Source organism: Etheostoma cragini, chromosome 13 (genome assembly GCF_013103735.1).
Source record: "Etheostoma cragini isolate CJK2018 chromosome 13, CSU_Ecrag_1.0, whole genome shotgun sequence".
Taxonomy (NCBI): domain Eukaryota; kingdom Metazoa; phylum Chordata; class Actinopteri; order Perciformes; family Percidae; genus Etheostoma; species Etheostoma cragini.
In genome coordinates this window covers 20,001,875-20,029,225 of record NC_048419.1, presented here as the reverse complement: position 1 = coordinate 20,029,225, position 27,351 = coordinate 20,001,875, and the positions used below count along the sequence as shown (strand labels likewise).

At 40.8% G+C, this 27,351-nt stretch overlaps 1 protein-coding gene across 2 annotated transcripts; it reads left to right on the top strand.

Annotated features, from left to right (window-relative positions):
- Nucleotides 1-14,350: 14,350 nt before the first annotated feature.
- pitx1 (paired-like homeodomain 1) lies at nt 14,351-26,522 on the top strand. Of its 2 annotated transcripts, XM_034890445.1 has the most exons (5): nt 14,362-14,507; nt 15,568-15,622; nt 20,764-20,913; nt 21,978-22,180; nt 25,161-26,522. In XM_034890445.1, exons 2-5 carry the CDS (start codon nt 15,577-15,579, stop codon nt 25,707-25,709), a joined length of 948 nt encoding a protein of 315 aa, XP_034746336.1. In that variant the 5' UTR covers nt 14,362-14,507; nt 15,568-15,576; the 3' UTR covers nt 25,710-26,522. The 2 variants fall into 2 exon arrangements, with proteins under 2 accessions (XP_034746337.1, XP_034746336.1); XM_034890446.1 differs by lacking the exon at nt 20,764-20,913 and having other exon boundaries at nt 14,351-14,507.
- Nucleotides 26,523-27,351: the final 829 nt, after the last annotated feature.

The following is a 27,351-nucleotide window of genomic DNA, read 5'->3' as shown; positions in this document are numbered from 1 at the left end:
TTAGTCACACATTTATACACAAACCCGCCCAGCAACAAACACAACAGGCACTCTGTGTTATACACACATGTGCCCACACATACATGAACACACTCACGTAGCACACATGTGCATAACTACACACACAGAAACATGAAGATGTTTAAACAAACTCGCCAACACACACACATACACACACGGTGGTCCTGCTTGAAGAAGAGCTAAAGCTCCATGTCTTTTGTCTCTCGTGGGAGGCCCAGACAAAAGCAACAACCTGACAGGGTAAACAAGCAATCATGTTTGGGCAGACCAACCTGAGAAAGGCTGTCACCTTCTCAGCCTCACCCGACACACCCTCCTCCCACCATCACCGGCTCCAGTCTGCAGATTTTTTTCCCCAATTTTCCTAGCCGTGTCTCCTAGTCTCTTTCTTGTCACCAATATTTACACACATCGTTTGACTTTTATTTATCAGCCTGAACAGCAACGTTGAGCTCTTGTTAGAAATGAGAACTGGGGTGCAAATTAGAGGCCTGAGAGGTGGTATAACAGATGCTGTGTGGCAGCTATATTGGAGGATCATTTGTCCATAGCAACAACTGATCATATGTATGAAAATACAACTTCTAAATATAATTCTACAGACGTGACTTAGAAAAAATTGGTGCTCACATTGTTAGCTAGCTAAAAGTGACCATTTTGTAGCATGTATCTGTAGGCCCCACATGCTGACGTCATGCTGCAAGATTGGAAAACTATTTTACCATTTTACTTTGTCCTCTGCATTGACTCCAAATTCTCGCAAACATGGTGCGTCCAATGTTTGAAACAGGTGTCAGTAAATGACCCAAAGCTGTGCTACATGGAGAGACTAGGCAAGACGGACACACACACACACACACAGACACAGACACACACACAGACACAGACACAGACACACACACACACACGTAAAAATAAAATGTACAGCTACATTACAACTTGTTTTTAATCTGAAACTGTTATTGTTCCACCGGTGCTCATGCGTTTAACTTGCATTTTGCACACCTCAAGGCTTGATTCTAGGTGCTCAACAAGAGATCAATGATGCAATGGCTCTAATACCATGTTCATTGTGCTACTACACACCATAGCAAAGAAATATACCAACAAGCTGCAATTAAACAGGAAATAAAGATGTGTTTAAAAAGATGGAAAAAAAAAAAAAGATGTGATGATCTGGCGAGGCTGACTTGCTATACAGCTAGTATTAGTGCATGATGTCATAGTAACGTCATTGTTTATTTTTGGTTGGTAAAAGAGGGTAATAAATGTCAGATAACTTAATGACCCTTTTAAGATCAGGGTGTATTTGGTACATTGAATGCTCTAACGAGCCATAATGCAGCTCCAGACCACAGAACATTTAAATGCTGTTCAGAGATTTTTCTACCCAAGGAAAACATTTTCAATGCAATGCTGAAAAATACAGAATTTTTTTCCCCAGCAGCTTCAGTCCAAAAATAGCAACTTTACGTTTCCAATATCTTATTATTCTTATAGTGAATAAGTATGATAAATAATAAAATGGCTGATTGGGAGACTGAATGTCAGTTTTGGCATGGAAACCATTATCCTGAGTGACAAATATTAGTCAAACCCAAATCAGAGCCTTAGGCCAATGACATTTGGTTTGATGTGTGTGTGATTCTGCCCCAAATGCAGTGTCACAGAGATGCACACACAGACTGAAGCAGCAAATCCCTGCCAACTCCAGCCTTTCCAAACAATCCAAAACATTTGGGAATTAAGTCCCATACAGCAAAAGCCACCCACACTTGCTTTATCACTGTGAGTGAGTGTAGTGTTCCCCTCCAACTAAACATTGGGAACCAGCTTGTTCAATCGGCACAGCAGATGTCAAGATGGGGGAAGATCACGGCCACAGGTACAGAGAAGGCGGGAGGGAGCGATGCGACCCAAACAGACAACGAAGAACAAAGAAAGAAAAAAGTTGGATAGAGACTGGTTAAAAGATTATATGATCACGGGTGTAGTGGAGAGTCACCAGTTACAGTAATATTGTTTACCCAGTTTCTGTGTGCAATATTAGAACTTAAAGGCCTTTTTATTTGTGCAAGGAAGAAAAACTTTGTTAAAAACTATCAGGAAGAAATACCTTTCTTCCTCTTAAAGATTATAAGTTTCAATAATAATAATGTACAAGCGATATAATTTGTAGTTGCTCAATTCAACACACACGTTAACGTTACTTGGTCTGCAATAGCTGGCTAGTATTAGATACTGTTAACAAATATTTAATGCTATGTAAATATTGTATTACTGCCACTACTGAGTCAGTTTGCCGACTTTAGGATTATTTTCTACTTGTGCTTCTATTAGGACACTTTTTAGCATTTATCATTGTACGGTCACATGTCCTGCAAATGAAATTACAAAATGAATTGTTTGTTGGTGCTTCTAGAACAACACATGGCAGCCTTTTGTGATCTGAAGCCCATATTGGCGGGACAACATCATTTGTCTGGGTAGAAAAATCAGTTTTTACACAATGACACTATGGTTAAGGTTTAGTTAGCTTTAAGCACAAAAACAACTTGGTTAGGCTTAGGAAATTATCATTGTTTGGATTAAAATTTAATTTAATAAATTACTCCGATTAAGGTAACTATGGTTAAAACATTAAACATGTGGCTAAGGAAATACGTGCTATAATTGTTGCAGTTTTGGAAGACACTATTCTTGTGTTGCCAGACCTACCTCCACAATGCTGCGGAAGAGGGTCTTGCTAGTCCACACAGCATTCTTGGATGGGAGAAATATGTGCTCTTGCACATTAGAATTTCTTTAAACCAACAACAATCATCCAGGGCAGTGCTAGGCACCGGAAAAAGCCATGGCGCTGCTGTAAAACAGTCTCAGGAAGGAACTTATTTTGGTGGGACGTGTACGTAAAAAAAAAATGCCAACACAAAGGAAGCCCAGGGTAACAGATATCCGGCCTAAATCAGTGAAATCCAACGGAATATCTGTCTGCAACGGAGCAAGTGCAACATCAAGGCTATAAACTAGGAAAACACAGACCAACAATGTCTTCCTGTAGATGGGGTGTTATATTGTTGTAGAGGACAAACAATGCATTTTAAATCGCTTAATTTGAAGGAGTTGTTGAAAAAACATCTCCTGATTGCCTGAGAGGTAAGGTTGAGTTGGAGTCAGTAAGCTGAGATGAATTTATAGTACATTAACCTCAAACTGTTTTAAAGAAAGGTTGTGATGGGGAAAACAGTGTGAATAAATTGGAAATCATCATTCTTTTTATTGAAAACTAGATTATCAGATAAGACTGACAGAGGACGAGCAGTAAAGACAGAAGAGTCTGACGCCGTGTTACACGAGAAGCCATGTTTGCGTGCTCTGCTGTGGGAAAACACTCTTTCCTGACTGAGGATAACCAGAGTCGCAGCAGTTCCTCCTCCCTAACCCCTCTTTAACCTGGCCAGCTCGGTCATGCTACTGTGTGTGTGTGTGTGTGTGTGTGTGTTAATCCATACCTGTGTCTGCGTGTCTGGCTCAGTACTCAGCATGGGAAAGAATGAAGATGAGAAAATACAGAGGAGGAGGAAACAAGTTGCTCCCTCTAGATCTAAAATTTATCGAAGCTTCTCATGAATAACATTTGGGCTTAAGAGCGAATCTTAGCCACAGGCACAGCTGATGTGCGTTGAACAATATGATGTTGGTGCCAAATTTGCACAAACATCATGTTGTGGGGCTTAAAAAAAAAAGAAAAAGTTTGTAAGAGCATCTAGGGTGTAAAAAAGATGTTCTACATGTTTGGTGTTCATTCTTTCTCAAAAATAAGCAACTAGCAGAAACGCTAGGATCAGGATCAAAAAAAATGTATAGACCATATTGGAAATCATAGTTATCAGGATAGTGCTAAATCTTCATTGACACAGAATTCCTCTTACTCTCTACATAAGGATGGAGCGCTTGTATTAAAACACTAAACAAAAAGGGAGATGCCCAACTGATATGCCTTTTACAGAAGTTTAGTATTTAAGAGATTTTAAATAACTTGAAAAGGTTTTTTATTCTCCATAAGTATGTTGTCGTTTTGAAGAGAAGTCTTCAGAAGAAGCTCCAGGCCTCTGAGCACTTTTATTGGCCTTGCTAATGACACAGTGTTTGTGCGATTTTTATCAGAAACCAGAACGTGAGAAGGAGCTAAAGTGCTCCTTGCTAAAGACTCTCGTGTACAGCTTTAGAACAGCTCCCCGTTTTATCTGACAATCAAGATAAACCTGCCAGGGTGAGTTCACTGTTCCAGCTTTTCCAACTCTCCATTCCCATACCTGGATCATGTAGAATTCTCACAGAAGGGCAGTAAATTGTCCAATGGGGTGACGTTGTCCTCTCCCTACTGAATACCTTTGACAGTGAGAAAAAGAGACAAGAGAGACATACATCACTTTTTTAAAGGAGGATGTATGCCTGAGGTGGAACAGTGTGTGTCTGTGTTCTTGTTTAACTATATTCGTGGGGTCCAAAACCTGTGAGTTCAGTATACTTGTGGGGTCCCAACATCTTTGTGGGGCCAAAATGCTGGACCCCGCAACTTTAAAGGGTTGTTTGAGGGTTAAGACTTGGTTTTAGGATTAGGGTTAGAATTTGGTTAGGGTTAAGATTAGGCATTAAGTTATGATGGTTAGGATAAGGGGCTAGGGAATGGATTATATCAACGACGGGTCCCAACAAAGATAGTGCCAGGCACTAAGTGTGTGTGTGTGTACAGTCCATGACTTTCTCAGGTCCAACAATTTCCCAGAACAAGTGAATAGAGAGTGCTGTGCTTTGTGAGAAATAAAATAAGTGGTTGACCTTTTGTTGATGGACAAATAATGCTGAGGTTCCTAAGCAAATATGTAGAGGAGGCTCATTCAACCTTGGTCATTTCCCTTGATCAACATTTTATACTCATTGCCGCAGAGAAGTTCAAACCTTGCCAATGAAATATGTCAACTCTGTTGGCTAACAACCAGAATGGGGTTTTGATGTTTAAAAGACCAAATTAAATCCACAGGTGGTTTTATAAAGCGATGCTGGGGTCAATTCAGGATGTGTTGTCAGTTCTGCAAGCTGAGGTGTAAGTCTGCATTCATTTTTGGACCTAAGGCCCACATTTGAGTCCATAAAAGTCAGTTTAACTTAACAACCAATGTTTCAGGTTCTCTCATCTTCATAACTCAAGTCATAATGCCCCAAACTTGTAGAACGTGAGACTTCTAACAAGAAGCACATTAGACTTTTAGACATTACAAACATTTTGTCTATTAATCACAGAAAGCAACAACCCTATAAGGCCCCCATCAAAGATCTAATCCGGCACATAACCCCTCAACATTTATGATATTTGCATCTATAGTATTTGCATAGCTTGAATAACCATTTCTAAAGAGGTGATCACTCACAATTCATAAATCAGCATAGAGTCTGTGCTCAGCGCACACCCTAGTCAGACCTCAGAGCTGCAGTGAGACATGCGTGTAAGTGCATGTGCTTTGAAGACATAAAGCACTCTGTGTGTGTGTGTACATGGGAGTATGTTTATAACTGTTTACACTCTCCGGGTTCAAGCCTTTGCTCGGCCTGGTTCCACTGGGGAGGCAGGTACACACTGACAGGCAGGGAGGGCTGTGGCAGCTTCTTAATCATTTCTCCCTCCTTATTGTTTCTCTTTTGACAGTCCTTCGCTCTTGTGTGACGGCCCACATTGCCGCCCCGGCCTGCTTACCTTTTCAGGGCTCCTGAAGCGAGACTACTAATGCACTTGCTGCTCTTCTTGCAGCCTCGTTGCCTCACCCTGAGCACCAAACTCCCGTGACAGCCCAGGACGCTCACTTTGTCTCCCATGTTTGTCCAAAAATTGTTTCAATATGTATTTTTGGGAACGGTAATGTTTGCATAATAAATCTTTGTGTCAGGGGAATACAAAGAGAGCTATAGGTCGAAACCTGGGTGGGTCGGGTGGGACACTCTCTCTCTCTCTCTCTCTCTCTCTCTACCTTCCCTCGTTTACTTTCCATTCTCTCTCTTTGCCAGGTTGTTTTTCCAGCCGGCTGTCAGTAGGTTTATATAGACATGTATCAGGCCCAGTGCAGAGACTGGAGCTGCCTTCCCCAGAGTAACCTCTGGAAGTTCTCATGCCCTATGTTTTGTTACCTTTACATGCCCAGTTGGAACAAAGTGGTGAGAATCTGCAGATATAAACATGCTACACAGAGCAGCCATGTGCTATAAACATTTTGTTGTTAAAGACATTACCAACATCATCCAACACCTTACATTAGCGGTGGCAATTATCAAGCTATGTGTGGAGTAAGCTTCAGGCTCTTGTTCCTTATGCTAAATACAACTTATCTAAAAATCACTCCCCAGGTACAAATTCATTACATTTAAACTGATTTATTATGGGAACCCTTTACAAAAGGCCAAAAGCTTTTTAAAGACATTCTGGGCAGCTCTGGTGAAGTTGAGTCTAGACATGTTATCTTCTATTAGTCCAGAAATGAGGAAGTGGAGCAGCAACAAATCGACGGGCCAGAGAAAGAGATTTTAGCCGGAGAACAATAAAAAGATCCTCACTAGCAGCAATAGTCAGAAATTCACTTTGACTTCCACCACTGATATTAACATGTCAATTTTACTTGGAAAGGGCCTTAACAAATCTTTTGGGGAAAAAAAAGGACAAACGGACAATTCATGATGAATAAAAACATTGTCAGTTTAATGAGAATCAAGGAAAACTTTGCACAAAGTGTTCAAAAAGAATGACCAAGAAATCCTCCAATGTAGATGATCTAGTGTCCATTATGCCAGCATGACAGTTTGTCAGTGTCTTACAAAACTGTCACAAAAAACATTAGAAAATAATTGATCATTTTTCAAATCTTCCGTTCTTTCAACTTCCGTCTTTGTTCCTCCTTAGGTAGTAGGATTTTTGTGTGCTGCGCTAAGTTGTCCTTGACAGGAAAATGTAAAAATGGGTCAAGGGCTAAGGTTCAGTTCATTCATCCATGAAAAAAAAAAATGTTAGAAACTGGAGTTTCTGTAAAAGAAAGATTTTGTTGGATCGATGGACAAGATAAGTTTGACTGATCAAAACATAACAAATATTGGGTAATTAAACGATACCCATCTATTTTACTGTTTGTATTGCTTAAAAATAATTTAAATCACTCAAATGCAAAGAACCACAGCCTAGTAGAGCCATTTTGTTACAGTCAGTTTCTAGTAATCAGAGCAGCCACATGACTTTGTGGTTTTTATTGTCCCTCGCGGGTGACAGAAGCAGACTGAGGGGAAGAAGGGGGGCAGACAGTTTTTCTTGATGAGCCAGAGGCTAGTTTGAAAGCAGGGAAGAAGAGAGAATAGTGATCTTAGTGGGCAGGCACAGGGCAACGCCATCCAAAACACAGCAGAGTGCTATAAGCCGCCGCCATAAATCTCCGAGCTCGCCGAGCCACAGCCAAGCTTGTTCAGTGCTGTGTGCCGCTCCAGAGGCCAGAATCCAGATGTTGGAGTGAGACCGTAAATAACAATCTATCAAAACTGAAGAACCCAAAAGAAGATAGGGGGCAGGGGTATTTTCCCCCCATGCAACCGATATTGATATCCGTTTAAAGCAATCATTAATGAGGTTGTGTTGATTACAACTTCCTCAGTGAGTGGAATCAGTACTTTAAACCCAGTTGGGATAACACAGATAATATAGCAGCATGCGTTCCATGCAGCTCAAAGTGTTTCTGAATGCAAAACAGGCCCTTTCCTCTGGATTAGTTTTTATCATTTGTAGATGCAGGTGGATTGAAGGGATAAACAGATATGGAAACCTCATTGTGGAATAAATATCCATGGCTTAAATCGTTATTGTGCTGAGCATAGTGATAGTTTATTGTTTAAGACTTCTGCCTCTGGACATGAACTCCTGCTGGCCTGCTGGGATTGAATCCTGGAGGAGCTATTTGTATTCTGTGTCCCTGCTGCTGTTTTTTCTTTCACAGCTTTTAGTTGGCCTGATACAAAACATGAAGGGAGTGGACTACTTTGACTTGTACAAAACTTTTTAATGCTAAAGATCTTGAATTCCTGTGTCACAGAGGAAGGTGTACTGAGGGGATTTACTGTATACAAAGACACATTTGTATTTTAGTCCCACCTTCACTTGGGGCTATTGAACAACAGATTCACTTTATCTGCCCAAATGATCTTCTGGTGTCAAGTTTGATCCAAGGGGGTAAGCGGGCAAATCGGAAAGCATACCTTTTATGGGGAGAATCTTAGGCTAACAATCCATCACCTGCCGTTAGTTGACTCCCATTCATTTGGGCATCAGTTTGACAGTGAATAACTTTATATCTGAAGCATCTAAAGACTATCTATTTGTCTATTCATCTACTGTCTATTTGTCCATTGTTTATTTCTGAAGAAAAACAATGCATAATAGGTTCCCTTACGTGTGCACAGATACTGTAGCTCAGGTGGTAGAGCAGGTGTCTATATGTAGAGGTTCACTCCTCAACGCAGCAGGCCGGGGTTCAATTGCGGCCTGCAGCCCTTTGCTGCATGTCATTCCCCTTTCATGTCTACGTCGGTCCTGTCAAATAAAGGCTTAAAATTACCCCAAAAATAATCTGTAAAACAGGCTCCGTTACCTTGTATCTAATGACATGGCTATAAAATGTCCAATTAAGTGTCCACAGTGGTTTTGTAAAAGGGCAACTATTATATGGCATTTTCAGGTTAATACTTGTATTTTGTGTCTGCACTAGAACATGTTTACATGCCTTACAGCAACACTATGTAACTTTTCCCTCAAAACTACAGATCCGCTACCCGATCTGGCAAACTTTCATAGTGCGGTTATAGATGGTAGAGAGCCACAAAGCGAATGCAGAAGTGCTGGTCACCCTGTTACGAGTTGATGAACCACTGAAATGGTGATCATTTTTAAAAGGCACAAAAAGTTACATAATGTTGCTTTAATGTTAAAAAAACACTTTTTTGCTCACACTGCCAATTCCTGCAGCACTTGTATTCCCCCTCTGTCTGAGATGCTTTGTATGAGCCTCTTTCTCTTTAAACCCCTCTCCCAACAAAGCTCTTCTTCTCCGATTGGCCAACACGTTTCCGGGAATTTGTGCTTGTTCTGCAACCTATGCTGTTGTTTAACTAGCTAGTGTCAGCATAAGCTACTATGGAGTAGCTAGTTAAATGCTGGACTTTGTATTATGAAAAATTACTAATAAAGGCTGTTAAACCAAATACTTTTACAAAAAAGACATGTCCCAGCAGTAACGTAACTTGACATCAGAGAGAAATTACCAACAATGGCCGCCAAGATTGTGGTGACAGTGAAGACTAATAGAATATGGCACCACCTTCTACAGGCAAAAATCACAGATAAAGGCTTTTAAACCAAAAACTCCCAAACCAGAAATGTTTCAGGAGCAACGTGGCCCGGAATTGGGGAGAATTTAACCACACTAGCCGCTAAAATTGGCATAGTTTATTGCCGTAGCATGTAGCTACATGCGACAATGTCAACACCGCAATAATACTTAGCCGAGAGTAGCGAAAAACTGTTTAAACTGGTGAACAGTTTGAAATTCCAACTCATAGGGATTTCTCTAAAATGCGGTTACCTCATTATTTGAGGCAACATGTCACATAAAAATCCGACATAAAATTGTAGATATAACAGAAAATACAGAAAAGCATAATATGTTCCCTTTAAGAAAACAGTACCCACTTGAGAGTATCACATCAAATGGTAATATCCTAAATGCCTTGGGCACACATTTGGTAAATTTGGAAACTATGGTGTCTCAGCTAGACTTTCAATTTAATTCTTGAACTCAATTTTGATAAATTGAGCCACCAATGGGTCTAAAGTGTTGAACAATATAGTGAAAATGGATACAATAAAGTGAATCTGTCACAAAACCGTGAATGATTTCAAGATCTATCACAGCATGTATACACTGCTGAGTGCTGGGTTCGATTCCCAGTCCAGGCCGGGCCTTTCTGTGTAGAGTAAGCATGTTTTCCTTTTTTTGTGTGGGTTTCTTCTGGGTGCTCCAGCTTTAGATAACTCCGGCTATTTCCCTTAATGCAGGCACGGGCAATACAATTTTAGTGTGCCCCTGGGCGCCGGACTATGGCTACCCACTGCTCCTAATTAGTAAGGATGGGTTAAATGCCGAGGATACATTCATTGTATAAATGTACTATGCAACTGAAATTAATTATCAGATGTCTTACAAACTAAACTAAACTTTTTCACACCGACAGTCAACAAGTAAGTGGCGTCAAGTGATGGTTGACTTTGGTGAATCATTTTAAAACAACTAATATCGTGTTGACTTCAAGAGTATTCAACCACCAAAATCAGCAGCCCTTGCGTGAACATAGCTCAGGATTTATCAAAATTTGACATGTTAATCTAGAATGAAAGAGGTGCTAAATGAGAAAGAGAAATTATAGAACCACATTTTTTTAGACAAGAACATTCGAAGTGTGGTGCTAGAGCTGCCCGTTTGAGTGGTCTGCCATCTAAAAGTTCTATCAAAAGGAAATATCACTTTAGCCAGCATTACGTTCATGCTCAGATGTAAAACTGGAAGCTGGACGTCCGCTTCTCATCAGCACTAAGCCAAAGAGGCCTTCCGAGTTTGGATAAAGTGGAAAAAAGGGATGATGCCTCCTCTTGAAATGATGATCTATGCACCAGCACTGTTTATGTTGGTAATCTCCGAGCCTTGCGCAATCAAAACATCACTAATTTCACTGCCGATTGGAAACTGTGACATCTGCGTTTTCAACACACTTCAAGGGGGACTGCTTCAAAGAAAAAAAGAGGCAACAGGGAAGCATCCATTCCTCATAATAGCCCCAGTGATGAGAGGGTGACTTCATCCTCATCTGCTCACGTTTCTGAAGTGGATGGATATTCATAGTGGAAACTTCATACAGTAAATATCACGGCTGTCTAAAAAGAGTCTTGTGTATCTGTCTGGGAGGCTGGCTGGTTGAGTGTTTGGCTTGTTGACATGCAGGCGGACTCTCCGGCTCTGCTTCAACTTAGAAAAACAGTTGCAACATCACAAAGAGGCTTTCCATCCTGTCAAGCCATGCAGCATCCAACTCACAAAACCCTCCTGATTGATTCTACGGAGTCTGGACGACCTACGGTTCAAAAGCACTTCTCTGCTCGCTCAACGGAAACAGGCCTAACATACTAATGTCACCTGCTCTGCTTTATTACGATTGTCTTAGATGGGAAGCTCCCTGGTTAAATGGGTGGAAAATATCAAAAGAAAGCAGATAAAACAGCTGATTCTACTATGGACCTTATTAAAAAAAGATTTTTTTTTTAATTTAAAAAACATACGACTCAGCAAGTGTGTGATGTTTGTTTAGTGTCACACACACACACACACACACACACACAGGGTGTGAGCATGTTTTCCCCACCTTTCCACCGTGCATCAGCCCTCCTGTTATTTAGGAATAACTATTTACGCTGCGGGGTGACCATCAGACAGGTCCTGGCCACAGACACACACCTCCTCCCCCTTCACACACACACACACACACTCCAAAGGGCTAAATAATCCTTCCACCTATTGACACAGGAGAGATGAGGCCACAGCCTCACCTTCAGGGCACTACTTAACTTCTCGAGTCACTCGTTGAGTAATCACAGCATACTCCTACCTGCCTGCCTAATTATACTCTGTGTGTTTGTGTGTGTGTATGTGTGTATGATTCTTTATGTGGCAATGCAGGCCTCACAGCTAGACAAATGCACAGGCTGATTTTGCATATTACTACAACTTTGTGAATACAGTTGCATGCTAAGGATTTGGTTCAGTACTGTGGCCCATATTGAGATTCACAAGAACACCCTTGTAATGTGGCTCAAGCAGGATGACCTGCATGTTTGAGGTAGGCCGACGTTGAGCAGCAATAGTTAGCAACAGCAATAGACCAATTGAACATAAGCAGGTCAAATTAAACTGGTTAAAGTTTTAGGTGCTGCATTTGGTTCATGGCTTGTTATTGTCTTATTGTATAATTCCAGCAAATCCCTAAATTTTGAATTATTCGACAGAAAAATCAAGCAAAAGCCGCTCCGGACTTCCTAGAGTCTGAACTGTCTTGATTTTTCTGCACAGATTCGAGCAACACAAGAGTATCACATAGGCCTAATTTGCATTTCCATTTTGATAAGGGAGTAAACTGATGTGCTCCGGAAAAAAATAAAGCTGAAGTTAGGATAGTTGAGAGAGACTTTGGTGTCTCAAAGAGGCACCATGGGAAGGAGGTCTGTCCATGTCCTGGAGGGAGGCCTGCAGCTCCCCTTTAATCCCTCCAGGATCCTTCTCTCAGAGCTGGGCTTTGCTTCGTGCACAGCTCTTGGCCAAGTTAAAAAGGAAAGTGTAAGGGTGGGACAAATTTCACACTTTCTCCCATGTCTCAGGCCAAAAGAAGGAGCTTGTAAACCAAGTATGTGGAGCTGGAAATATTCTCTGCCACACAGACGCTGTGGTTGTTCAGAGGTGGGATTGGCTGTGCGTGGGCTGCACATCTTGGCTTTGGACATGTAAAATCCAGCCTGAAAGCGTTTTTTGTCTCGGTTCAAAGATCAGCTCTGCAAAAAAGAACGTTGATAGGGACATGAAAATACATTGGGGGAGTTTTCAGATCCTCCCTACTGTAGGTAATATAAAGCCACGTTAAATAAAATGTTTAATATTTCATTGTTTTATTTTCATTTGTGTGGCTTTATTTAAGTCTTAATCGGTGATCCTGTCCGCCCACGGCTTACAGTCTAAACCTACTTTAAACTCGGCAATTTGTGGTCTATAGGCTACGATGCCATTTTAGGCATTTTGTCTATTAATAAAACCGTGCTGCAGCTCTTAATAAGTGACCCCATCGCATGAGTTTATTAGTTTTCACTAATGGATATATTAAAGGTTTGTCTTCGTCGTTTTCATTGTGTTTTATGTCTCTCCATTGCTGCGCCGCAGTAGCTCAAAGGCCTGAATGTTCCCATCGGATTTTAGGGGGGGGGGGGGGGGTTCAAAGTTTTTGAGCCATTTCTATTCTTGTATGCAAAACTGTGATTAATTCAGTCGTATTCCCAACATTTGAGCCACAGAACAAATAAAATTTGGCCCAATTAAAATGTTTTGATTCATGTGCAGGCCAACTACAGAACAAAACGTTGCTTGAATCTGCATGTAAATATTATAATACAAACAATTATTTAAATAATAATCCGTTAACAAGGGCTTTAGGCTGTAATGTTCAGAGGCTTGTTGTTTGTCGAACAAACTAATAGTCGAGAAGACAAACATGAAGTGCCCGCACCCAAACAACCTGTGAAGACGGCCGGCTGTAGGCTATGTTAATGACGCTCTTTTAAGAAATTAACTTCTGCCAACTGTGTGAGTAAAATATTGGGATTTACCGTGTAAAGAAACACATGCAGCAGACACTGGTTAGATCAATAACAGAAAAGTAAAAGCAGTTGAATATCGGATGTTTGTGTTTAATTCTTTTTCTACAAGAGTGCGGCAGCAGACCATGCCTGAGAACAAACTATTATTTTTCAAGCCGCCAAAACATTTTTTTTTACATCTGAGTGACTTTCCAGAAAAGCCGTTTAAAAAGTCATAAAAGTAAAAACTTATAAAAACTCTTGACTAAACTTTTAACACCTAAACAGTTTTTCGTTACAGCGCACACTTACAAATAATGCAGACGGTGAAAAGCTGGGGACTGTTTTAAAAAATATAAACTCAAATAAGGAAGGTATTTATTATTATTATTATTATTATTATTATTATTATTATATATTATTGTTTCCTCATCATCATATCAAAGTTGAAGTATAGACTATAGTACTTGTAAATGACTGCTCGTTGTTCACATAGCGTGGTTTTTATAATGCCTTTCATGGGGCCCAATGACTCAATGAAGGCAGAAAACGTAACAAAAAATATTTTAGTTGAGAAACGAGAATGACATTTTTTTGTTTTTTTTAAATGGAGATCATTAAATTGACAATGGGGATTGATCTTGACATTGAGATAATGAGCCTGAAGACTTCTGATGAGGGTAAAGTTGTGAATAAAAAATTATGAAGATGAAACACTGGGATGAAGAGGAGATTGAAGGTGCACGAAGATTAAGAGGATGACAACGGGGAGGTAGTGGTGGTGGTGGTGGTGAGGTGAGTTTGGGGAGGGGGTCGTGACGTCACCGCGAGGCGTGCTGCAGAGCGCTGGCGAAGAAAACCAAAGCAGCGGCGCGGAGACGCAACCAAAGCGCTGATTGTCGCGGACGCAGCGTTTACGCGCAGGCGACGAATAGAGTGGATTTACTCGACACCTGCATGGGGAAACGCTGAGGCTTTATTTCTTTTTTCTCTGTCCTCTGCTGGGGACCAACTGGTGAGTAAAACACACACACCTCGTCTGTAAGGTCGCTGAATTTTAGCTCAAGGAATCAGTCAGAAGCTCGGCTGGCATCTTGCTCTTGACCGTTTTACGCTTGGGATGTTGCTAAAATGAGTCATACATGAGTCGTTAAGGATGATGGAGAAAATCAAATGTTGACAAGTACTGATTACGCAGCGCATGATGTCTGGTGGTTGGGGTCAGAGATGTTGTAGTGACCATAAGAGGCCGGAGACATATGGGATACAGCTTTACGCACATCAAGGATTTCTGGAGTTAAACAGCAGCAGCGCCTGTAAATAAAAAACTAGTTAGCAGTTAAAATAGAATTTGTGCTATTCAGTTTGCCTGAGCATGATCACCAGCCAGATAAAGCACTCTACTTTGTTATTTCTAGTGTACTCCTGCATTAATCTCTGTCTGACGCCTTAAATGAACCAAATGAACACAAAGTGCCGGCGGGTGCGCGCCATTGAAGCGTGTGAAGATGGAGGGACAGAAGGGAGCTGAGCGAAGATTTACTGAGGACATAGAAGCAGCAAATGGATTCCTGTAGATAAGAGGCTGTGTGTGTATGTGTGTGTGTGTGTGTGTGTGTGTTGTGATGTTGGGTTAGGGATGTTATTGAGGGCCGAAAACAAAGATATCCATGTAAACGTAGGCTAAATAAAATAGCGTGAAGATATTGGTGACATTTTTGGGGTTGTTGCTAAGTTTTAAAATATGGTTAGTTTTTTTATTGTTTTGGCTGCACTGACTTGTGATTTTCTGTATTATCTGTCAAATAAAAAAAAATGTGTTAGCGAATCCAGAGAACGACACAAAATGAAGTCAACATGAATTTGACTTCCTGTAACAAACGTTATCGCAGGATTATTTGTTGTCTGTTTGAACTGATTTAGTTTAGCCAGCCAAAATCAGATACGTTGTCATATATTGCCTATGTAGACTAATATTTACTTGAAAGCAAATAAATGTATTTTACTTTTATTTTTTTAAATCCGATATGCAAGATTATTTTCTTCTGATGCAACTTTCTTCTTCTGTTTTTCAGGTAATTGTAATGGAACTGAATCTTTCGAAGAATGTGATTTCTTGTGGGGACCAAGGTTTGACCTTTTCTCTTCTGTTAAATCATAAGATTGCCTTATTAGAGAATCACAACTAGATACTATCAGGTAAAGCAAAAGGATGCTATAGTCCTCGTGCGGATCTGTACCTCTTGTTTTGAGCAAGGTCAGAACTCATTGATAAATCTCTAAGCATAGGCATCTGCTTTAGACGCTATATGTTTGATATGGTAGCAGACCGAAACACCATTTTCAACAATGCAGCTAATGGTTTTAACACATTGTCCTCTGCTTTACGTTGGGTCTCTGTCTGATAGGGATTTCCATGGTGAGTCATGTCGCTTGTCAAAAAGAAAAAGTAGAAAAACATCACGCCCGATAAAAAGCAAGCAAGCTCAGAAGTTTACATGTAGCCTAATATTTTTCCTCATAGTAACAAATTCAATTTTTAAATGGGAAAAAAAAATCTGGATTTAAATCTCCAACCAAAGAAAGAACGTCTAAATACTTGAGAACTATGGAAACTATCTGCGGTTTTTAAGACATTTAAATGCCAGACATGCACGTGAGGCGGAGAATCCAATCCTTTAAAAAGTAAGATATTCTTTCAAGAAATAATGATCATTTATAATAAAGCTGTTTGGATTTAAATGTCAGATCTTAAATACCACGACACAAATTGGAAACAAAGATCCACTGGCTGAAAGAGGTTAGGACTGCTGTTTGTATTTTTGCTGTGGAAGGAAGACCTTACTAAAAGGATCTTATTAAAAGTTACAGTGGAATCTGTCTTGGTAATAAACATGTGCAACATGTGCGTTTTATTGTCTTTGGAGGTTGATGACTATCAAAATCCTTAATGCGACAAATATGTATTTTTGAGAACTCCACCTCACGTCATCAATCTTGTAATTTTCTATAAAACCACAGTAAACGTGTGCTGGGATGAATAAACACACAGTAAACATTATGAATGCATGATCTCCAAACTTCCAAAAAGGTCTTACAGGAAATCCGAAAGATTCAACATTTTACAGTATTTGTGTGGCTTTTTCTGATGAGAATTCCCTATGAAGGCCATTAGGTCGTTGTTTTATTTACACCTGCATCTCCTCTGTCAGGTTGGTTGTTGATTGTCAGGCTCCAGGTCAAACAGTCCTTGGACCAAGCAGGGAAACCATCACCAAGGAAATAATCAGCTCTGTCCTTCTCCAGTTACCCACCGTGTCCAGTTACATCTCCACTGCTGTCCCTTTGAATGCTCTCCAGCTTTAATTTTCTATATGCTTTGTTTTTTTGGCCTCTGTGGTTCTAGCTTCCCTTTGGTTTGGTTGCCTTACAGTTAAGAGAGAAAAGTCTTGTACACCAAGACCGTATTTCTGTTTGTGTTTGATGTGATTAACGGTGGTCGCCGAGTTTATTTTCATTTCTTGGAGGAAAAATATGAGTGTTTGCATTTCCACTGGCCTTTAACCTGTCCTGCCGGATGGAAAGGCTTTTTTAATCTTTTTTAATCCATCACACGCAAGTGCCCTCCAGAGCAGAGGAGGAGCAGGACGCAGGCAGGGATGCAGTTTGAAGAGGCTGGGTATTTAGATTACCCCCATCTATCAGCCTGTAATATGTGCTGTGGAAAGAGGAAGGTATCACAGGAGCGCCTCCATGGAAAATCTCCATGTGCTGTAAATCCTTTAATATTTCTATGGGGACCTGAAGGGTCAGTGGGTGTATTGTGATTTTTTTATACTAGTGCTGCTGAAATATTCATATAATATTGGGGAAATTACTGTTTAAGGCCTATATAATTTTTCAGTATCTCACACTAGATCTTAACATTAAACAGCTGTCATTAGACTAAAAACACCACATTGACCTACACAGAGCCGTTTACGCAATGTACCCACAGCCCAAACTAACACGTTATTTCGGTCTTCACAACCTAAATAGTAAATACCACCTCCTAACAATGGGATTTACAAAATGCATGATTTAACCAATACAGCTCACATATCCTACTTTTGCACTGGTGATGGGTCACCAGCTGAATGAGTCTCGCTGCACCAAATATCTCCCAAAACCATTTTGCGCACTCATGCAGCTAAGAAATCGAGTGAGGAGGTAGGGGATAGTGGATTTCTGCCAAAGGGCACTGCAGTAGTCTGTTAGTGAGGGTCGAACTTCTTAAAGGCCCATACTTCACAAGGGCCACCTTGGTAGGGTAAGCTGGAGCTGGATAGTCTAATAGTGTCATACATCTGCTAAACGAATAAAAACAACTGGATTGCTTGATTCAGTTTCTAAATATTCATATTTCTTAATTAGAAATACATATGGCAGGTCTGTAATCTTTAGAAAAATATTAGTATAGGCCCCATGGCCCCATTCTTTCCAACGTGATCTGTGCAAAGAGAAACTGAACTAATATAGACGGGAACGCCAAGTGATTGTTGAGGTCTTGCACAATTGTCTTTTGAAAGAGCCTTTGGGGAGTTTGCCGGTCGGACGGGGACCTCATGTCAGAAGTCACTGTCACACAATGGCCGAAAATGTTCGAGACTGGCGCCGATAACAGTCCCGGTCTCAGACGGTGAGGTGTGCATTTAGCCGACACATGTAGGCTACAAGCCGAGCCACAGCAAGTAAACAGGTCTCGTATTGCAGGACTGACTTAAAGCTACCTGTAGACAAAAGGTTTTTTTAGACCGGTTTTCTGTTTAGGCGTAATTGCACACAGACATGTAACTTCCTGGTTGGCCTATTAGATTTTCATTAATTGTACCGATGTTTCATTGTTTAGTAACAGGGAAACTTAATTCTAGAAAACAGTGTTTAATTGGAAAGTAGGCCTATAGCTTACTTTTTGACTCCACTGCCAAATCTTAGCCTTCTTTTGGTATGTCGACAATTAGATTCAAACCTGAAATATTGCTGTTGGTCTACACATGCGCAATCACACAAGAGATCTTAGCAAGGGTCAAATATATCGGCGGAATAGTTCCGAATAACGCCTTTATGTTGCGTCAAACTAAAACCAACAAACTAAATGACCAAATAATAATAAAAACAAATCTCATTCCTGACTTTCCAAGATGCACCACTCTACCTCAACCATAAAATATGACAGTAATGCCTTACCTGACAAGCGCTGCTGCATTTTAACAAAGAAAGACGTTAAAAAACATTTTTTTTAAATTAAAACAAAATTCAACTCGGACTTTAACTGTATAATTAAAAGTTTTAGAAGGTTTGACAGACCAGAAAACACCCTGAAATTATAACATCCGATTTGGATGTTAGTTCTTTCACTTTTTTATCCATATTATACCTGCATACATGACTCGATTGGGTATGAAAAGTTCAAATTGCTTGATTATTTTCTCCACAATATACTGCACACAGATGTATTCAGTGATGGGCGTGCGCCTTCATCTGGCCACCACTGGCTGCCATGTGTGCGTCATTGCCAACAAAACTGACTGAAAGCAAATATGTCACCATCAGCAGCCACATTCAGATTATCTGCAATCAAGTCATCGATCTTTAATGGCTTTTGTGTTGAGGGGTCCAGTCACCAGCAGTGTAGTCAGACCAATGAGTGTATGTTGTTGACACACATATCTGTTCCTATCAGATCATCACCATTTACCAACATGGAGTAAAACAGCCTGATGTTTGTCCTGCTACGGTAAACACGTTTTCGCTCCAAACGCGTAAAATACGGTCGTTTGTACAGTGGCTGTCCGTGATGCGACGAAAAAGGCGCCCTCCGAAGTGTGTGTAGAACGTTCTTGGTAGAGCATCATCCAGATGGTGTTTAGCAAGTAATATGTAAGGGGGAAATTCCGCGTAGGGAGGTTGGTCGGGCTCGTGGATGGGTCAAACACAGGATTTCCATCCAGGAGAAGGGTTCTTATCCCGCGTGCATCCTTAACCATCCCGTTATTGTGGCATGTCAGGGAACCGTTAGCCCACCCACGACCTTTCCGGAACCCAAATGTCCCGTTCTCGCGAGTCACGGAACCCTAACCCACCCATGAGCTATTCCTTAACCTAACAGCGCCAAAAGGGACGCCAATAGCCCCGAACAAGCGCGTGTTCTAGGACAATAACAGCGACAAAGGCACCTGACCAAGCGTCCGTATTTTACGAGATGGGAGTGAGAATGTGCGGGACAATGTGTGTTTGGTAAAGAGAGCTCTGATCTGAGTGGCTTTTATGAGTCGGGACTGTTTATTTGTCAAAGTGAAACAACGAGCTGATAGAAAGACACTTCACTGTCGGTTTATAGTGCGTGTCATTATTCATCTTCATATCACCATGCACTTTTCATACCGAGGAAACCATATCTGGGCAGGCCTGTGTTAGATGGCAAATGTTTATTCAGCTCAGTGCATATCCGAGATGTACATTGTTTGGGAACGTGTGTGTATAAGCGCACACATTGCGCTGCGCTGGACACATTTCTAAACATGCCTGTGTGAATAAAAGGCCCATGTACTCCTAGAGAGCAAAGCGTTGCATTGCGCGCCCTAGTCAATTGAAAAAGCAAATGAACGCTGCAAAAGATCTGTTGACCGGTCGTTCTGCCTAAGAGCTGGGTCGCGTAACTCTATTACTTAACAAACTAAAGAGGATAAATACACTTGGTGGAAATAGTCTGTTTTGCTCAGGTAGGACGCGTTTTACGTTTTCACTCCAGATTAACCTGATTTGCATCATGCGATAAATCCAAACGTTTGATAAAGAAAAAAAAAATTGTTTTAGCTTGACGTCAGACTTGTTGGGGTGGAGGATTTCTTGCAGCGAGCCGGTTTAGTGGGTGGGACTCGCTCATTTTGGGGAGGTTAAACGCAGCAGATGGGTGGGTCTCTTCGTGGGCTGGAGAGCCGGAGCTTCCTCCCAGTCACAGCGGGCACAAGGTTTTCCCTGCAGCGAGAGAAGGGAAGCAGTCACTGCTGTAGAGGAGGGAAACGGGGCTGTGTGTGTTTTGGTTTTTTTTTTGTAATTGTCTAAGCCTCTTCTTCGGGAAAAACACTTTCGTGGAAGTTCTCCCTGTGTGATTCATCCTCTCATGTCGTGGTGTGTGTCTGGCAGCGGGTGGATTGTTAGCTGTTGAGGAAAGCTTTGTTCTACCAAGGATTCACCCCGTTTCCCCCTTTGTACGCATCCTTCTCTTCAAGGTGGGATGAATTTGGACAGAATCGCAGAGGCAGTGAGAGCCCCGCCGGCCCGCGACGTGGCCCCCGCGTTTCATTTACCGAGAACTCCAAACAGCAGTCGAGAAACTTTAGAGAACTCAAGCAGCGAGTCTTCAGACACAGAGTTGGCAGGTACACAGTCAGAGTGCTTTTAGCAACTCGAATTCTTCTTCTGAGTGCAATAACAGTTTATTTTACGTCTCAATAAAGCCGTTTACGGTGGGCTGTCACAGTGGCATGTCGACAGTTTAACGCTGCGGGGGGAAAAATGACAATTTTAGTTAGTGTCCCAGTGTTCGCTTATTCTCACTGCAACGTTGGTGCATTTCCGTGTATTACGGGGCAACATGCAAAGATTAAACATATCAAAATCCATTTGCAGTAAATCTTAGTTTGGTTTATTTCTGTTCTGCAGTTTGCATAAATACAACAGAACGAGGAAAATAGTCCAGTTTTGGTGCAGTTCAACGCAATTGTTTTGTTTATTGCGGGCTGAACCAAACACTTGGCAGGATCCCGAGGTCTGTCAAAGAAAAATGTGGAGAACAGCCTGGCTTGGTGTCAGTAAATGCATTAAAACTATAAATATTGTAACCATCTAAACCACAAGGTCTGTCTTAAGAATTCTCGGAGAAGCTTTTTGTTCTTCAACTTGGCAACGTTATTTTTTTTATTTTTTTTAGAAAAACAGACTCTTCCCCGTCTCACTCCATATGAGGAAGAAATAGCAAATTCATTCATTCAGTCATTTCTCATTTCTTTTGCGGAAACTTTTCGTGGGGCTTTGATTATAATGTTGGGGTTAAGTTCCTTTTTTATTTTTGGCAAAACATTCTATTCCCTTTTTTGTGATTTACCTTTGCACGTGTTGACCCTTCAATGTAATGAGGCAATCTTGTTTAACACGAATTCAAGATAGCAGTTGGGAGATAAGAGTGGGCAAACCTCGTAAAGACAATTATATGGATCTCAGAGTAAAGCGAGAAACATCTGTGTTTAAAATAATCGATATAAAAACTGACATGAATCTGACACTTATCTTCTGGGACTTATTCTTCACTTTTTAAATGGGTTTATAGCTTTGGCGTTGCTTATTTAATGCTGACGGTCATTTCTGTTATAGTTGACCTAAAACTATTATTCAAAGTATAATATCCGTAGCATACAATAATTTCACCCCGATTTATGATCCACAGAAAAGGAGAGGAGTGCCGAACACAGGAGTGATGACGGGAACGCGGACGATCCCAAGAAGAAGAAGCAGCGGCGGCAGCGGACTCACTTCACCAGCCAGCAGCTGCAGGAGCTGGAAGCCACTTTCCAGAGGAACCGCTACCCGGATATGAGCACCAGGGAGGAAATCGCCGTGTGGACCAACCTGACCGAGGCCAGAGTCCGGGTAAGAGGCCAGCAGGCAGGCTGCTTGCCGTGCGTAATCTGTGCGTAAAGACGATTTAACAAATAATTAAAGTATTTCCAATAACAACAACTCCAACACACATGAACAAGATAAAACGTTTAATGTTAATCAAAATACTCCGAAATAAGTAATAAGAAAATTAAAGCAAAAAGTCACTACAAAAATGCAATAAAAAAAACTAACCCATGCAAATTTTTAATTAACTGCTTGATATCAGAGTAACACACACTTGGTGCGCTGATAGTATAATCTCTAGTTCCAACTAACATTTGTATACAAAACTGACGATTGATTTGCCGAAACTGCGCTATTTTGATAGTGGGAAAATATCCACTGAGGCTGTCAACACAGACTTGCTCTCCCAGCATTTGCATCAGGACAAGCCGATAACACAATCTACACAGTGTCAGCAAACTACTTCATGTACTGTTACTGAATGAAAGAGTAAAAATCCAGCCTTATAACAGTGCATGTAAATTATTCCAGTTACAACCCAGTTATCAACCAAATGTGATATAATTCAGAGACAGGCTGAAGAAAATCCTTTGACATTAAAGTGGAAGACTTTTCGAACTGTGTTAACAGATATTAAGTTGCAGTCATCCCTGACTGAGCTGCATCCCAAAAGGTTTTTCAATTTTAAAATGAGTGCTTAATTCTCAACTGACACACGCAGGACTAAAATACATGTTTTTAAAACACCTTGCAACACATTTCATGTTCACAAATTTAGCAGAAATGCAAGCCGTTACTTTCGGTTGGAATGTACATCTCTTTTGGAGGGTGTATCCACGCTGCTAATGGAGCCAATGGAGGATTTGCCTTTTGATGACATCATCACCACTCCGGACCCTTATTTGTCCCCGTGGAGGAGACTGTACACATACAGACAAAACTACCTGGAGCTGTCCAATGAATAGGCTCATAATCATAAAGTTAACAACTTGGGAGAAAAAAAAAATCATAATCAACTTTAATCATAACATATTTCAATATAACAGAAAACACAAGTTGATTTCAACTCTGCAGGACCACGCCGTCCTTACACCACATAGTCGTGCTGCTGCGCTTTTCTCAGATCAAAACGTGTTTGCAAGAAAACGCACGTTTAAAACATTTGCAGTTGGTTTTCATTTAACTGGCGCCCGGGAGCCCGTCCTTGCATAAAGCAACAGTCTCAAATTGCATAAAGAAATGCACACAGCTATTTAAAGTGCAGGGGGAAGTAAAAAGAACTCTCAGAACAAGTTTTAAAGTGCTGGATATTATATCTGGAGCCAAGGAGGGTAAACTTCCAACACTGCAGCCTTTTATTTGGCGGAATAAAAAGGGAACATTGTAAAGCTTATGGGGTGACACAGGGCAGTCTGACTACTTCTGATTCATATCTGAGCATTTATTAAAACGTTTTGACATTTTAAAGTGTTTGTACTTGACCTGTTAGGTTATCGGTGTCCAATCAAGTTTGACAGATTGAGATTGAATAATATTTGGGGTCTCAGGGGTTTGAATATTACCATTGATTGGTTAGGTCTAATGAAAGTTTTTGTCAGTTATTACGCCATTAAGTACTTTTTTTAAATTGATTTTATGGTAATTGTTCGGTACAGAAAAAGGAAGCCTCGCACGAGGCGATGCTGTGAAACGTAGTCTGCGTGTTTCCTCCACAGCTCTGTCACATCGCTCATGTCTTTGTGGACAATTTGTCCGCAGCACCCTGTTCCCTGCACGACTATAAATAGCCTCCGCGGGGCCGTCTGCTGATTCAACTTGTAAACTGTTTCTACTGTGAATTAAAAATGACTCGCAGAGTGCCGACTAACAGAGATTTTGTCAGGTTTTGATAAGGCGTGAGAGTATCCAGAGGCTCGTTTCTGATTCATTTACAGTCATCCCATGCGCGTGTTTGACCCATGCTGTAAACTTGTTGGTTATATTTTGAAACGTGTGACCTACATACTGGTTTATAGGCATGTAAATACACACGCGTTAATTTAACCTGCACGCAATGCACAATTAATTCCATTGCTAGACATTGAGTAATAAAAAAATAAATAAAAAAATTAAGTTAATTCGCTGAATATTTACCATCAACATCCTTTGCTCCAGCTATAGTCAAAACACATTTAGTTAGGCTGTGTTCCTTGCTGTTATTTGGATTATGTCTAAGTTTTGTCTTTAAGTTTTGCCGAGATGCCTTTAGGCTACATTTTGTAAACCATTTTAAAATCTGTCATGACAGGAATTAAATTGCAGGAAATTAAATTATTTGTATATCTCACACAGAATATTCAATTCCTTTTTAAAGTTTACATGCACGATTGTGGACAATGTTTGATCCTCCTTGCGCCCTATGAGTTACTTCCATTACATGCTCAAATAGCCACACGTGGCTTTGAAAATAAAGGCAGTTTGGATAAAATTGTCACTGCTTCACCCTCCGCCGTTATCTTCACTATGTATTATTTTTTTTTAAACCAGCTTTAAAGGGGAATTCTACTGGATGAATTTGAAGTGGTCTGGCTGGACTCTAGAGCTGCAACACATGCTTCTCCAATTTAATCTGGGACTGATTGTGAGGATTTTAGAAAAGAACTTTGGAGTCCCAAATGTGCTGCTGTCTTCAGAGTGTGTTTTAGCCACAGACGACACACAAAACAGATTTGCATAATTTCTTGCTGTTAAATAGTTTTACTGCAATGTATAACATTTAAGGAAAAAACGGTACAGCGTCCTTGTGAATGGAACATTGGATTGTAGCCTACTACAACATAAGACTGCAACATAGCCTACTTGTGACATTTGGAGAAGTTGGTCTGCACGACAAGTTTAGGAAGTGTAGGCCTATGGTAAAGAACTAAATGGAGGAACCTAAAGACATTTTCACAGATTTGACTTTTTGTTGGTACCTGGCTCATTCCTCAAAGAACACAGCGCTAACAGTGTGTGTCTCCTCCAGGTGTGGTTCAAAAACCGTCGGGCTAAGTGGAGGAAGCGAGAGCGCAACCAGCAGATGGATCTGTGCAAGAACAGCTACTTGCCGCAGTTCAGCGGACTCATGCAACCTTATGAAGACATGTACCCGACGTACACCTACAACAACTGGACCAACAAGGGCCTCACCCCGGCGCCGCTGTCCACCAAGAACTTCACCTTCTTCAACTCCATGAGCCCCCTCACCTCGCAGTCCATGTTCCCGGCGCCCAACTCTATCTCCTCCATGACCATGGCTTCCGGGATGGGCCACTCCGCCGTGCCGGGTATGCCCACCCCGGGCCTCAACAACATCAGCAACCTGAACGGGATCGGCACGTCCGGCATCAACTCAGCCATCTCGTCGTCCGCATGTCCGTACGGGCCTCCCGGCTCTCCTTACAGCGTTTACCGGGACACTTGCAATTCCAGCCTGGCATCCCTCAGACTCAAATCCAAACAGCATCCAACATTTGGATACAGCAGCCTCCAAAGCCCCGGGTCGAGCCTGAACGCCTGTCAATACAACAGCTGACGGGCCAAAAAGCGCGGCCTATGTTACATAAATATATATGTGATAAACGGACACCGTTTCAAGAGTTTTTCAGGCTACCTGCGGATGGGAAAAAAAATCCAAGACAACTAAACTGGATTAGTTGCAATCATTTTCAAAAAAAAAAAAAAAAAAATAGGAGGAAAACATGGATTATGCGGGTTATGTGTTTACCAATGAACTTGCACAGCAGTTGAAATGTCTTTCAATTGTCTTTCATTTTCATGTTTTTTTTTTTAAAGATGAAGACGTGTTACATTGCTGCATTGTACATATAAATGTAAATATATACAGGTCTAACATATAAAACAGACGATGGGATTTTCTTCTTTTTTGTGCTTGCTTGCTTTTGAAGACTGACTGGGAGTGGGGGGGGGGGGGGGTCTCGATTAAAGATTAAGATAAAGATTAAAGGTTAAAGATTTGCAACAAAACAAAGTTTCGAGCATATCATGAACTCAATACAAGAAAAGAAATTGAACCTATATTGTACATATTTTATACTGCTTGTGTGTGCTTTTATTTACCGTAAATGCAGGGTACCACCGACCCGTTTAACTCCATGATGCCTCCCGTTCCGTGAATTTTATTTTGAAATGTGTTTTCTTTTTCGTTTTGCTGAAACAGAAAATCGCCGCATGTTTAAACTTGAGTGCAACGTGTTTTGTACGATTATGTAAGACTTTGCAGAAGTTCATAGCCTAAACTGTATACAAAAGTCGATTCAAAGTTCTCATGTGTTTATGGTAACATGTTTGTTTGAATAAACTCCAGGAAAAAGGTTTATTTCAAGTAGCCCATGTTTTAGAAGAGTCTGTTGAACGAGACAGACGCATGTGGGCCAGTTTTCCCCTAAATTAATAACAGAATAAAACCCGCAGCCTATCGATCCACTCAGTCTAAAAGGATTGGCGGAAATAGCCTATGAAGATTATTCAGGATCACTGGGACTAGCCGGTAGTTATCTGGGCTTTGAACACGAGATATTTCCTTTTTCTCTTTTGTCATTTTGAAGCTTATTTCTGCATTATTGTCTTTCCTTTTACTTTATTGCACATCAAATTATATTTCTTTGTGGAGGAAGAAATCCATGTTATTACGCATCTTACCAAATTTCAAGACTTTAATATACACATTTCCAGGTTTTAGTAGGGTCATTGTCTAAAGCCTTATTTAAGATTATTGGCTACTGTAACTTAAGTGAGCAATCACCATATTTTACTGAAGAGTAGTCCTATATGGCCTCTGATGGGTTTTATTTTAACTTCATGTTCAAGTATCGATTTATGGTTATTTACTTGATTTCTGCCCTCTTCTAGATACAGATTAAAGTTGGAGTGCCTCAGATTGAAATAAGGCAGGCACCCTCATCTTTCTATGGGCCTAATAACTATCATTTTAAGTAGCTTGGTGTGGCCTGTGTCTCCGCCTTAGATAATACACAACCTGCATTTCATAATCACAGGATAAATTTGTTTTTAAGCTTCAGACTAGCTAAACTCTAGAATACAGACTCTAGTGTCTCAAAATGCGTCAAACACCTGCTGTAAAATGACTGCAGAGTTCTTATTTGGCGACAATCCCGCGCACGTTTGTCCAAGTGTACACAAAATGAATTTAATCA